The sequence below is a fragment of the Canis lupus genome, chromosome 20 (genome assembly GCF_003254725.2).
Source record: "Canis lupus dingo isolate Sandy chromosome 20, ASM325472v2, whole genome shotgun sequence".
Taxonomy (NCBI): domain Eukaryota; kingdom Metazoa; phylum Chordata; class Mammalia; order Carnivora; family Canidae; genus Canis; species Canis lupus.
In genome coordinates, this window is record NC_064262.1 from 47,827,953 (window position 1) to 47,843,389 (window position 15,437).

The 15,437-nt window shown below is 39.7% G+C and overlaps 1 protein-coding gene across 1 annotated transcript; it reads left to right on the forward strand.

Annotated features, from left to right (window-relative positions):
- The first annotated feature begins 9,267 nt into the window (after positions 1-9,267).
- LOC112666879 (olfactory receptor-like protein OLF4) lies at positions 9,268-10,215 on the forward strand. Its single transcript, XM_049097750.1, has one exon. It carries the CDS (start codon positions 9,268-9,270, stop codon positions 10,213-10,215), a length of 948 nt encoding a protein of 315 aa, XP_048953707.1.
- Positions 10,216-15,437: the final 5,222 nt, after the last annotated feature.

Genomic DNA, 15,437 nt, shown 5'->3' on the forward strand with positions numbered 1-15,437 from the left:
TGTCTATACATCAGACAGAGCAGAAGATTAATAAGTGAGTTACTTAAATGTGTGGCAATGTAGAATTCAAACACATGGAAATTCTAGGAAATAAACTGAAGGTGTATGTTCTAGTTCCCTAGTCTGATCTAAGAATAGTAGTTCCCAGTTCTGAGGCTGTGAGCCCTGCAATCATGAGCGGGTCTTCAGCTACAGGATGACTGGTCCTTACATCACTGGAACCCCTACAACTCAGATCTCTCTTTATATCTCTGTTCCTCAGGCTATAGATGAAGGGGTTCAGCATGGGTATGACCACTGTGTACATCACCGAGGCTACAGCACTTGAAAGGGAGCTTTTGGGAGCAGCAGAGCTAAGGTACAGGATTGTACAATACAATAAGAACACAATGGAGAGGTGAGATGCACAGGTGGAAAATGCTTTATACCTGCCCTGGGATGATGAGATCCCAAGTATGGAGGAAACTATCTTAGAGTAAAAATAAATGATCCCAGTGAGGGGACACCACCCAGCAGCACAGCTGTTAAATACATCACCATGTCATTAAGAAAGGTCAGAATAGGCAAGTTGAACCACTTGTTTGACATCACAGAAAAAGTTGGAAATTTCCACCTCTCTACAGAAGGACAGTCACAACACCATTAAGCTTTGTAATAAGGAATTCAGGATACTTATCATCCAGACCACCAGAACCAACAGTACACAGTAGGTGGGTTTCATGATGACCATGCAGGGGGTGGCAAATGGCCACAAAATGGTCATAGGCCAAGTTCAAAAAGGGTGTTACCTGTGTTCTCCTCTAGGATTTTGATGGAATCTTGTCTCACATTTAGATCTTTCATCCATTTTGAGTTTATCTTTGTGTATGGTGCAAGAGAGTGGTCTAGTTTCATTCTTCTGCATGTGGATGTCCAATTTTCCCAGCACCATTTATTGAAGAGACTGTCTTTTTTCCAGTGGATAGTGTTTCCTCCTTTGTCAAATATTAGTTGACCATAAAGTTGAGGGTCCACTCTGGATTCTCTATTCTGTTCCATTGATCTATGTGTCTGTTTTTGTGCCAGTACCACACTGTCTTGATGACCACAGCTTTGTAGTACAACCTGAAATCTGGCATTGTGATGCCCCCGGCTCTGGTTTTCTTTTTTAATATTCCCCTGGCTATTCGAGGTCTTTTCTGATTCCACACAAATCTTCAGATGATTTGTTCCAACTCTCTGAAGAAAGTCCATGGTATTTTGATAGGGATTGTATTAAACGTGTAAATTGCCCTGGGTAACATTGACATTTTCACAATATTAATTCTTCCAATCCATGAGCATGGAATATTTTTCCATCTCTTCGTGTCTTCCTCAATTTCTTTCAGAAGCATTCTATAGTATTTAGGGTATAGATCCTTTACCTCTTTGGTTAGGTTTATTCTTAGGTATCTTATGCTTTTGGGTGCAATTATAAATGGGATTGACTCCTTAATTTCTCTTTCTTCAGTCTCATTGTTAGTGTATAGAAATGCCACTGATTTCTGGGCATTGGTTTTGTATCCTGCCACACTGCCGAATTGCTGTATGAGTGCTAGCAATCTTGGGGCATTGAAATGCTGGAACACCTCCACCCCAATGTTTATAGCAGCAATGTCCACAATAGCCAAATGTGAAAGGAGCCTCGGTGTCCATTGAAAGATGAATGGATAAAGAAGATGTGGCCTATGTATACAATGGAATATTACTCAGCCATTAGAAATGACAAATACCCACCATTTGCTTCGATGTGGAGGGACCTGGAGGGTATTATGCTGAGAGAAATAAGTCAATCGGAAAAGGACTAACATTATATGATCTCATTCATTTGGGGAAATTAAAAATTAGTGAAAGGGAAAAGAGAAAATGAGTGAAAATATAAGTGAGGGTGACAAAACATGAGAGAGACACCTAACTCTGGGAGACGAACAAGGGGTAGTGGAAAGGGAGGTGGGCAGGGTGTTGGGGTGACTGGGTGATGGGCAATGAGGGGGCACTTGGTGGAATGAGCACTGGGTGTTATGCTATATGTTGTCAAATTGAACTCCAATAAAAAAAATAAAAATAAATGTCTCCTCCAGCTCAAGTCTGAATATGGCCAAGGGCTGCAGCAGAGGAGGTATTTATAGCTCCTTCTGTTTGCAGTCTGTGTTTCCTATCCCTGCTCACTACACACATTTCCCATTATTACTCCAACCCGTGAGCACCTTTCCTCATGGGAACTTATCTGGACAGAGTGAAATTTTTTTCCTGTAGATTCTCTGTTCCCAAGAGACCAGCTTAGAATTCAGATGCATCCAATGTTTACTACTCCTCCCTGCACTTGCTTGGCTTCCAGAACTTTAACAGTGAACACTTCCACAACCCTGAGTGAATTTTTTTTCCAAATCTAAGACTGAGGAATCTGTCTTGACCATGTCCCTGGGTCTGCAAACCATTGACTTGTGGTGGGAGCACAACTCCTGATAGCTCTAGAAAACTGATCTTTCTTCTCCAACAAGGAAAGTATTTCATTGCTATAAAATGATGGGTACAATAATCCTTGGATTCATAATTCTTTTGACAAGTCAATTAGGAGTCTATACTGTTTTTAATACACCTTAAAAGTTGACATTTAGTCCTTCACTTATAAAACATTTGGTATTATAAGAGATCTATTTAGACCTTTTAATGCACTGTGGGCTGAGCTTTGAATATTATAAGATTGTCTCACTTATTTTTGCAATAGCCATTCTATGAGGACTGTAAAATTATAAGCCTCATTCCACATTTGTAGAAATGTGACTTGGAAGCATTGAGTATTTGACCCAGAAGTATGAACTGGGTCATTATGAACCAATATGTTTTGACTGGAATGCAACAAATAGGCCAGTGGTTCTCAACCAAGGAAGATTCCGCCTCCAGAGGACACTTGAAAACATCTGGAGAAATTTTTGATTGTCATAGCTTGGGAAGTGCTACTACTAATTTGGCATGTCTAGGGTGGCCCAAAGAGTCTGCAGCTGTAACTAGCTCCCATACATGGATGTTGCCTGTCTTGGTATGTGATATTTTTGCATGGAAAGGTTGTGGTCCAGTGTCAGCATCAGGTGTGTTCTTCTCCCAGAATCCCCTCACCCACCTCAGATCTGACTTTAGGTGGTCATACAATTTACAGGTGTCTCTTTTTCCTGATAACAGGAAAAGAACCTTGCAAGTCTTTGTTCCCCTATCTGTAAACTGAAGAAATTCCATCTAAGGATTCAGTCTGAGAACTAGTATATTTTACAGTTCACAGGAAATTCCGTGGCACAGAGTAGGTGCTCCATCTATAGGGACTATTGTGACCATCTAAGTTCCACATTTCCTCTGCTCATAATGACACCAAAAAAAGTTTCTTTTAGGACAGGAAGTAAGTCCAGGTTTCCTCTGCCTCTGAGACAGTTTTCTAGGTGGGTTGGGAATGCAGTGGGTGTCACTGGCAGTATCCTGCCCAGCTGGGAAGCCAAGTGTTCACTCATACACTCTCACATTCATCCCCAGAAGAAGTCTCTGGCTGAGAAGATCTGTTGTACTGAGCATGCTGTGTTGTGATAGAGGGTATATGGGTCAGTTGTTCCTCTTACTCTCTTTAATGTGTCAATATTGAGTATTGTTTGCACCAATTTTGGACTTGAGATTCTTAGTGAGATCCCTGGACTTCCCCAAAGGTACTCTCAACCATTAATTACTGTCAAAAGTGGTACTTTGAGGGAAAAAGATGTAAGAAAACTCCTATTTCACCATTTTGGGAAACATTTTTTTTTTCATTAGGAAAAACATATGTTTTCCTAGAAGCTCCACTAACAGACTTCAGCTTGCATAGATTTGGGCAAATTTGTGCAACATGGGATGTGAGACAGAATGATGGCCTTCCAAAAATGTCTGCATCCCAATCCTCAGAACCTGCTAATATATTAGATTATAAGAGAAAAGGAATTATAGTTATCAAAAGACTTACGATTTCTAGTCACCCAACTTCAAAATAGAGGTTATCTATATGAAGCCAATGAAATCACAAGCATCCTTGAATGGAGGCAGCAATAAGAGGACAAGAGATGAGACACAGGAAAGACTCAGCCAGGCACTGTAGGCATTGAAGATGGAGGGCAGGAGCGGGACAAGGGATGAGGGTGGTCTTTAGAAAAGACTCCTAGTGGGTAATCCCTTAGAGTCTCTAGCAAGGAATACAGCCCCGCAGACAACTTTTTATTTCAGGGAGACTCATTTTGAACTTCTGATCTGCAGAACTTTGTATTTTTTTAAGCCACTAAGTCTGTGATTGGTGGTTACAAGAGCAACAGCCAAGGCACATGATCACCCATATTTTGGTGTTTTAATCTGAGTATATTGCCACCCCTATCAAATCAGTGTCCTGTCACTAGGAATAGTACAGAATCCATATTAAGGTAACCTAACCTCTGTTCATGATTAAAATGTGCAATAAACTCTGTTTATCAAAATTTTGTGAATGCCTAAGCCTAAATTGGTATCAAGATAGGAGTATAGAAAAACACAAATCCTACAAGGAAAAAAATGTTATATTATAAAAATGGAATCAAAACCAATGAAGAAATCGAAGTTTTGGTAATAAACAGTGCTTGGAGAATTTGTTCTTAGTTAGAAGGAAAATAACATTAAATTTCTATCTTAATGCCTAGAACTTGTTGGCATAAAGTGAGTGAACTTGTGGAAAATGAAATGACTAAAATGAACTTGTAGAAAAAATGTAAAATAACAATGACTTCTAAAAGACCAATTATATTAATCCTCTGAACATAAAACAGACATCAGGAAAAGATCTGAGAACAATAATGAATGGATTCCAGTGTGAGAAAGCCTATATGTCCAACAATAAAGAATACTTAAAAATAACTGTGAATTTTCCCAAAACCATTTATTGAAGAGACTGTCCTTTTTCCATTGGATATTCTTTCCTGCTTTGTTGAAGATGAATTAAGCATAGAGTTGAGGGTCCATTTCTGGGTTCTCTATTCTGTTCCTTGGATCTATGTGTCTTTCTGTGTGCTGATCCTGCCTTGATGATCAAAGCTTTGTAATACAATTTGAAGTCCAGCATTGTGATGCCATCAGCTTTTCTTTCACTTTTTCAACATTCTTATGTCTATTCAGTGTCTTTTCTGGTTCCCTACAAAGTTTAGAATTATTTCTTCCAGCTCTGTGAAAAAAAGCTGATGGTATTTTGACAGGGATTGCATTGAATGTGTAGATTGCTCTAGGCAGCATAGACATTTTAACAATATTTGTTCTTCCATTCCATGAGTATGGAAAGTTTTTCCCATTTCTTTGTATCTTCCTCAATTTCTTTCACGAGTGTTCTATAGTTTTCTGAATATAGATCCTTTACCTCTTTGGTTAGGTTTATTCCTAGATATCTTATGGCTTTGGTGCAATTATAAATGGGATTGACTCCTTCATTTATTTTTCTTCTGTCTCATCTTAGTGTATAGAAATGCAACTTATTTCTGTGCATTGATTTTATATCCTGCCATTTTGCTGAATTCTTGTATGAGTCTCAACAATTTTGGGTGTGGATGCATTCCTAGACCTGTATAAGCTACCAAAACTGAAACAGGAAGAAATAGAAGATTGGAACAGACCCTTAACCAGGAAGGAAATTGAAACAGTACTCAAAACTCTCCCCACAAACAGAAGTCCAGGTCCAGATGGCTTCCCAGGGGAATTCTACCAAACATTTAAAGAATTAATACCTATTCTTCTGAAGTTGCCTCAAAAAATAGAAATAGAAGGAAAACTTCCAAACTCTTTCTATGAGGCCAGCATTACCTTGACCCTAAAACCAGACAAAAAAAAAACCCACCCAAAAGGAGAATTACAGACAAATATCTCTCACAAACATGGATGCCAAAATTCTCACCAAGATACTAGCCAATAAGATCCAATAATACATTGAAAGAATTGTTTGCCACAACCAACTTGGATGTACTGGGCTGTCAATGTGGTTCAATATCCTCAAATCAATCAATGTGATACACTACATTAATAAAAGAAAGGACAAGAACCATATGATCCTCTCAATAGATGCATAAAAAGCATTTGACAAAGTACAGCATCCTTGCTTGATTAAAAGTTTTCATAATGTAAAGACAGAGAGAACAAACCTCAATATCATAAAAGCCATATATGAAAAACCCACAGCTAATATGGCCAAGTTTTTCAAAAACTGAGAGCTTTTCCCCTAAGGTCAGGACGTGACAGCAATGTCTATTCTTGCCACTCTTGCTCAACATAGTATTAGAAATCTTGCTTCAGCAGTCTGACAACAAAAAGAAACAAACACATCCAAATTAGCAAAGAAGACAAAATCTCAGTCTTTGTAGATGATATGATACTCTATTCGGAAAACCCAAAAGATAGTCTTTTTTTCTGATATCTGGGGGCTTATGTCCTGCCTGCCACTTGCCCATGATGTTGACAAATGTATGTGGTTAATTGTCTTATTATAGGACCTTTTGCATAAGTTATTTCTGCAAGGGGTGCAAAGAAGAATATCAGTGTGCCTACCTAAGTTGAAAAACCGGATCTCAGTGCTATTTTATATTAGTTCTCCTGACTCCATATTTTCTTGTTGGAGATCCTGGCCCTGACTACCTATCTCATGAACTCTTAACACCAGGATCTGCACATCAACATCACTGGGGACTTTTTAGAAAAGCAGAATCACAGAGCCACCAGGACCAGTGATCAGATTCTGCATTTGTAGTGGGATCCATGTGGATTCACAGGCACATTGATGCTGGTCTAGGTGGGTTTCTCACCTTTTATGGTTGACATTTGTGACAGGATAGAATTTGGGGAGTGCTTTCCATTGTATTATACATGTTCAACAATATAACTTCACACATTACCAGACATCTCCAGGGGCAAATTCATTTCTGGTTGAGAACAACTGTCCCAGAGCTTGAGAACTAGAAGCATCCTGACAGAATGACACTGAAGGCCCATCACAAACTTGGATATTAAATGTGGAAAAATCACAAGACTGCACCAAGCACCACGTCAACAATGTAGATTGGAGTTCATAAATGTACTTCCTCAGGGAGAAGATGTTTATAGAATTAAATCAAACAATCTACATGAGATGTGAAGCTCATTTTATAATATATGAAAAGATCTAAACACATCTGTTATAATAAATAGCTATTTTATGGCAAAGGAAGAAGTAACAGCACCTAACTTGTATAAAGTAAGAAATACCTAATGGTAACAGCAAATCTGTATTGAAGCTAATGTGTGTAGTGGCCAAGGTTTATTACCAGAAAAATCTATTTCTCTGCTTTATTGAAAAGAAGAATAGACCCTGTCTGGAGATAGCAAGGCTAGTTCCCCACCACAAGTTAATGCTTTGAAGATAAAGAGAACTAATCCAGGTGAGTCCTCATTCTTAGACTTGGAGAACATTATAACTCAGAGCTGAGATAAGGTGCTAGGATTTCACACATCGAGATGAGAGTAAAGTCAAAGGAAAGGGGTAAGAAAAAAAAACCTAAAACTGAATTGATTTGACCTCTCACCTAGTCTTTTGGGAACTGGGATTCATTAGGAAAATATCCTTTCTGTCCAGATGAATTTTCCACTTGGGAATCATGTGCTTAGAGGTTGGAGTCACAAGAGGGAAATCTGTCTAATGAGCAGACACAGGGAGCTGTAAATACCTCCTCATCTCTAATCCCTCTACCCCTGTAACCTTGGACAGGAAGGGCCATGCTTCTTGTCTGTTTGTTCTGAGTCCCAATTCTGGCTGGGGACTGATGCTTCACTCCTTCCTGCTGCCCCCACTGAGGACAGAGCTTGAGTCCCTATCATCTGCCATCCAGGGAGGAAGTCAGACTTCCACAAAGTAACCTTCCTGTCAGACACTCCAGCCAGGTGAGTCCAACACCCCAGAGGACTATGGATGGCAGTGTCAGAGAGAATGGAAGCCAAGAGCATGGATCCATCATCACCTGAGAGCCAATTCAACTTAGCCCAGAACCAGTGATCACTGCGTTTGTTATTTGGCTTGATTAAATAATTAATTTATTCAGTGCTAATGTCAATTTCAGAGAGTGGCTGATGCTCATACTTTGAAGATCTTTCATATTCTTTACCATTAAATTGCTATTATAGCAATGTTAGAAAAGTAAGTTGAGATTGTTAAACTCAATGTGTGGTTTTAATTGGGTGTCATTTTGTCCCCCTGGGGGTCACTGATCACTGTCTGGAGCCAGCTTTGCCTGTCATACTGGAGAGGGGTGGGTGTAGGCCAGATATTCTCTAAACATCCTACAATGCACAGGACACACCCCACCCCAGCGCAGACTCTGGCCAGAATGTCCTTGGTGCAGAGACAGAGAAATCCTCATAAATCCCAAGGCGACACAATACAGGGACCAGGACTCAGTTAAGAGAGGCCATTAAGAAGGGGATCTGGTTCAATTCCCGGGATGCCTTTGCAACAGGATGAACACAGTGGGAGAGGCAGTGTGGACAGGGAAGTTCCTGTGCCATGAGGTTCCAGAGGAAGTAGAGAGGCCACTTCCCTCCTCAGTATGTCTGACAATGTCTCTCCTCAGTCTCCCTCCTGCTAATTCCCTTGCAGCGCTGGCTGTGCTTCTTTGACTTGAACATTGGAAACAAGTACCTTCCTTGGGCCATTCCCTCTATCGGGCACACACTCCCCCATAATCTTTGATCTACTTCCCTCTGTTACTTGAAGTCTGTGTTGCAATGTTACCTTGGTTAACAGAATTGGCCTAAATACCATGCTCTGTTCTCTGCTTTATCCCTGTTTTCTTTTTCTTCATACCACCTACTGCTATCTGAAATGCTATTTAATTTTCTTATTTGTTAATTATTCTTTCTCTATCATTGAGTGATAGGAAATTTTGTTTTTAGCACCCTATACTCTTTGCCTAGACAATGCCTAAAACATGGCAACACTCAATTATATTTCTGAAATTTGGAATCGTTTTTTAATTAAAACTGTAGAATACATGGCCTTTTGAAAAAAAGGGGATTGGAAGAAAATTTCCATCACTATGCTGATACAAGGATGCCTTGCAGGGGACTATATCCATGCACAGCATATTAAAATGAATTTCTAGACTATAAAATATTAAGAGTAGCACTTCAAATCTGTGAGTAATGCAAGTTTATATAAAAATTAGTCATGCTATTTGCTTCTTTTCTTGAAGTCATCTCCACCACATGGGGCAAGGCAATGATACAGAAATTTCAGAGTTTCTTCTTCTGGGATTGTCAGAGGAACCAGAACTGCAGCCCCTCCTATTTGGGCTCTTCCTCTCCATGTACCTGATCACTATCTTTGGAAACCTGCTCATCATCCTGGCTGTCAGCTGTGACCCCCACCTCCACACCCCCATGTACTTCTTCCTCACCAACCTGTCCTTTGTAGACATCTGTTTCACCTCCACCACTGTCCCCAAGATGCTTCAGAATATCCAGACTCAGAGCAAAGTCATCACCTATGCAGGTTGTGTCACACAGATTTATTTTTTTATACTCTTTGCTGTCTCAGACTTCTTTGTCCTCAGTGTGATGGCCTATGACCGGTTTGTGGCCATCTGTTATCCCCTGCACTACACAGTCATCATGAACTCCCGACTTTGTGGACTTCTGGTTCTGGTGTCTTGGATCATGTGTATCCTGAACTCCTTGTTACAGAGTTTAATGATGTTGCGGCTTTCCTTCTGTACACACTTCCAAATCCCCCACTTTTTTTGTGAACTCAATCAGATGATCCAACTAGCCTGTTCTGACACCTTTCTTAATAACATGGTGATGTATTTTGCAGCTGTCTTACTGGGTGGGGGTCCTTTTGCTGGGATCCTTTACTCTTATTCTAAGATTGTTTCCACCATATGTGGAATATCATCAGCCCTGGGCAAGTATAAAGCATTTTCCACCTGTGCATCTCACCTCTCAGTTGTCTCCTTATTTTATTGTACAATCCTAGGTGTGTACCTTAGCTCTGCTGCTCCTCAGAGCTCTCACTCAAGTGCAGTGGCCTCGGTGATGTACACAGTGGTCACACCCATGTTGAACCCCTTCATCTATAGCCTGAGGAACAGAGACATAAAGAAGGCTTTAAGAGCATTCTTAGTAAAGGAGACACTACATGGCCAATTGTCATAGGACTGAACAAGTCCCCAAGATTGCTTAATATCAGTTCTTGAGCATAATTTTATTAGACAAATGTTTGTATTCAATTCCTAATGCTCTGTAAAGTGACTACATTGGTGTTTTATCACACATTTGTGCTCTTATAATTTGAGAAATCAGAAGCCTGAAATGGTTCTCATTGGGGTAAAAAGATGTTTGCAGGGCTTGGTTCATCCTCAAAGCTACAGGGAAGAATCTATTTACTTTTCTATTCCAAGCTTATAAAATAGTGCAAGAAATATCCTTCTTATCTTTAACAAATGCTTCACAATGAGGGACCAAATGAAAGCTCTTAATTACACAAGTATGAAATTCCTAATAGTTTGGCAAATGTGTCATGAAGCGAAGGTATGTCTTTCTCAAGGTTTATGTCAACAAAGTTAGTTCTCCTTGTTGAAAAGGAAAACAGCAGTATTCTGTTGGTGGCAGGGTTGTATGCTCACCACAGTCGACATTTTGGAGATCTGAGAGATCTAATCCAGAAGGATTGCTCAGTCCTAGACTTTGTGGAAAAGTTAAAGTCAGGGTTGGGATATGGTGCTGAGAGGTCCAAACTCTGGGAACAGCAGAGATCCCAAGGAATTAGTAATAAATCTGGATTCACTTGGTTATAACCTGGTCTTTTGAGAACACAATCTCCGGAAAAACTTTCCTTTGTGTCCACCAGTGTCCCACAGGGAAATCATGCACTTAGAGGTTGGAGGAGCAGGAGGGAAACATGCCTCATGAATAGACAGAGGAAGCTCTGAATATCTCCTGTGTGGCAGCCTCTCTGCCTGTGCCAGTCATGAGCTGGATAGGACCTAGCAGTTGCCTCTGGAGTCCTAAGCTTGTGTGGGGACAGAGTTTAATCATCATCATTGCCACCCAGGAGGAATTCAGACTGCTACACAGAGACTTCCTCAGAGTTCCCACGCAGGTGAGTCTGAGCCCAGCAGGTCCTGCAGAAAAGGGTCAGAGATGATTCAAGCCAGGTGCATTTACCTGAGGTCAGCTGACAGCCACCAACCTAGCCCAGAACCTAGAGATCTCTATGCTCATTTGCTTACCTGATGAAATAATGGATTCACTGATGATATTAAAGAAAGAAGTGGACATAGAGCTAGCAGCACATGGGTAATTGTTGACAATAAAGTGAGGAGCTAAAATACTTCCAGTAAAAGTAGAACACAATCAGTGAGTTTTGCAATTAAAGGGAATAGGAATATTAGGGATGGAGGGATGACCAGTGAAGTCAGGGCATTTCTTTTTAATCATTAAATGCAGCATACTTCTGTTTCCATATTGATGAGAAAGATCTAGACTGATTCATGGCTTGCAGATCTGACCTTGCAACAGTAATTCATGAGCCATCCATTTACTTAGCATCCCCTGGTACTCTGGGTAACCACTTGAAAACAATTATCTGACAAGTGAAAACTATGTGACGGAACTTTACTTTGCAATGATTTCATCACCTGGGAGCTGAACATATTTGTGGATTAGTTATTCATTGGTTTTCTGTATAGTGCATTGTGTCTACCAGGTCTTTGCATTTGTACAGAGGGGTCCAAGGGTTTCTTTCCCTTTTCTGATTGCATTCTTTCAAACAAGGCATTGGGTTTTTGTTTTTATTTTACCAAATTCGCTGTTTGCATTGAGTTCTATTGTGTAGATGTATATGTGGGGAATTGCGTTTTAGTATGGGCTCAAATCTGTCACTCAGTTATATGGTTTTCTTTACATTGCTTTTTTAAAAAATATTTATTTATTCATGAGGGACACAGAGACAGAGACAGAGACACAGGCAGAGGGAGAAGCAGGCTCCATGCAGGGAGCCCGACGTGGGACTCGATCCAGGGACTCCAGGATCATGCCCTGGGCTGAAGGCAGCGCTAAACCGCTGAGGCACCCGGGCTGCCCTCTACATTGCTTTTTTGATTTTATTATACTTACTTAAAAATTGACTGTCACTAATATTCTTCGTTTGCCAATCCTTGCAATAAAAAATGAAAATAAATGGCATTTTGTACATTGGGCACTAATAAATCACCTCTATATGTATTTCCCATTTGCTTTTGCATTTATGTCATTCCCCAATGACATTTTTGTCTATTTGTGATGAGATCTATTTCTAAAAGTTGCATCATTTGACCATATCTTTTTTAAAATAAATTTATTTTTTATTGGTGTTCAATTTGTCAACATACAGAATAACACCCAGTGCTCATCCCGTCAAGTGCCCATTGCCTTTACCTTCCCTAAGTATATTTGAATCCATATACCTTTATGTAAGAAAAACATTATCACTTAGATCCTGCTTCCTCCTCAGCTGTAAAGGTCATTCTCTCATATTCTTTTATCCCAAGTCTTTGGACATTTAATCTGGAATCAGTAACTCATTTTGATAGCACTCAATTATTATTTTATGTCTACATACATGAGTTTTAGATCCTCATATTATTTTGTTCCACATAGTTGTTTTGAAACCACTATACTTGACCTGATTTCATTCCTCCTGACATCCTTTCTTCCTTATGTTCTTAGTGTCTTTTAAAACTTCAGTTCCTAGATGATGCACACATACACATTTACAGACCATACAAATGGGTAAGTAGTACCCTGTGCTCATCATAAATGCTCTTTAATCTCTGAGGTAGTCTTTTTTTTATACCTGTGTCCATTCTTCCTTCTTACTCAGTAATACCTTATGCACTTCCCTCAATCAACTAGGGTGGTTCTGATTCTTTATTTCAAGGTTTGCATAATATTTCACGATCTGGCTGTGGCGCTCACACATTGAAAGTGTTTTCTTTCTCAGTACCTTGCTATTAAAACAATTCTACAAAACTATTTTGAGATTGTCATGTTAAAAATCTGGTTCTCCACTGGAGGAGATATTGTTCCCCAGGGAGACACTGAGCAATTTGGAGGTCACATGGGAGGTGTCAGGAAGGCCAGGGATTCTCAGGGATGCTCTCATCCTACAAAGCTCTCATCCTACACACACCACCATGGAGAATGGACTGCACCAGAATGTCAATAGTGCTGAGATTGAGAATCCCTGAGCTGATGAATATGATGATGAATTATTTTCATATTTATACCTGTCTTTAGGTTGTTTTCCCAACATTGTAACAGTTTACAATTCTGCCAGCAAAATTAGAGAATTTTCTTTTGCTAGCACTTTAAAACTTTGAACCCAATCAGTGTGAGATCTTTACATTGTTCCACAGGCTGATGGGTGTGCAAAAGGTTTCTTGTTGTTTTCTTAAACCATTACTAAATTTTAACAAATATTTATGTACTTCTTCACCAGGTTCACTGTTATATGCTTATTGTGGGGTGAGTGGATGGCTCAGTTCCATGAGCATCTAACTGTAGATTTCTGCTCAGGTCATGATTTCAGGATCTTGAGATCAAGCACCGAGTTGGGCTCCCTGCTCAGTACAGATTTTGCTTGATATTCTCTCTCCTTCTCTCTGCCCCTTCCCTTGCTCACTCTCTCTTTTTCTCTCTCTCCCCTGCCCTTCAAATAAATAAATCTTTAAAAAAATTTTAGGGCAACTTAATTCTAATAATGAATTACTTTTCCTATCTAAATGTCCCATAGGCCTCAAAGTCAGGACCATATTTACATTTATGTAGTAGGAAATTCTCTCTACCATCTAATAGACCCAAATATATCCAAAACAACTCCACATTCTCTACTAATGTGAGATTTCAACATAAAATGCCTTGGCACAAAGGAAGCTAACTGAATGATTTGAGAAGCTTAAACTCAATTCCTATGAAGAACATCCTATAAGATATCTGTATTAGATTTCGCTGTTGTCACAAATATCTACACTCACCTCAATACAAATAATTCTCTGAAAGTTTTTGAGATCAGAAGCATGAAAGGTATCTCATTGGACTGAAATAATGATGTCTAAGGGCTGTGAGCCTTCTGAATGCTCTGGAAGAGAGACACATTCCTTGGATCATGGCCTCTCCTCCATCTGCAAAACCAACACAATGTTAGTTTCAAATGTCTCTCTGACTCCATTCTTGTTCCTGGCTCTTCCACAGTTAAAGTACCATTGTTATTACACTAGTCCAATGTGGATAGTCCAGGTTTATTATTGTAAGATAATGACTAGTAGCTTTATTCCATCTGCTATCTTAATTGCCCTGCTAAGTAAGTGAACAGTTTCAAACATTCCTCAGGATGACATCTTTTGGAGGTCCTTCTTGTGCTTACCACAAAATCTTTTTCACATAATTTATTTGATATCCCATAATAGCCCTTCTATTTAACAATCGAGCACAGAATTTTTCACCACCCACATAGTGAGTGAAAAATTAATCTTTCCAAAAAATATGCAAGGAAGATCCCTGGTGAAGATCTAAAACTAACTACACCTGGCTCTAACACAGGACCACAGCTTGGCTCTCAAACTGTGCTCCTCAGACCAGAACCTGCAGCATCAATACCACCTTGGAGATTATTAGCAATGCAGAATCTCTAGGGGCACCTGTGGTGCTCAGTCCTTTAAGCACCTACTCTTGGTTTTGGCTCAGGTCATGAACTCAGGGTCATGAGTGGAGCCCATTGTTGGGCTCTGTGCTCAGCGCAGGTCAACTTGACATTCTCCTTCTCCCTCTCTCAGACCCTCTACCTTCTCACACTCTCACTCTCAAATAAATAAATATATGGATAAACAAATAAATACTTTTTAAAAAGTGTAGAGTCTCTGGCCCACTGGAGACCTGATGAGTCAGAATTTACATCTTAACTACAAACTTTGGTGATTTGTATATACAATGAAGGTAGAGAGGAGCTGGTCTAGAATTCTATTTCCCACCTTCTCACTGTTGACACTGTGGCTGGATCATTACTTTTCTGGGTGCTGGCCTGTGGGTTACAGTGTTTGGCAGCAGCCCTTCAGACTAAATAGTCCCAGTTGAGAACCACCATGCCTGAACTTCAGAACTGAAAGGATCCTGACATAACTGTAATCAAAACTTCATCCCCTCCTTGGTTTATACATTAGAGCAAAACATAAAATCCCTCTGAGCTCCATTTCTACAATAGAGAAAGGAGTTCATAAAGGTACTACTTCACAGAATGCATATTTGTCAAAAAAAATGTGACACCTCATATAATGTGCTAAGCTAGGTCGTGGTGCATGTAATGTAAATATATCTCTTATAATTAATAAATATTTCTTAAT

Excerpts from the sequence above, each read along its gene's own strand:
- LOC112666879 (XM_049097750.1), top strand. The coding sequence starts at position 9,268 with ATGGGGCAAGGCAATGATACAGAAATTTCAGAGTTTCTTCTTCTGGGA.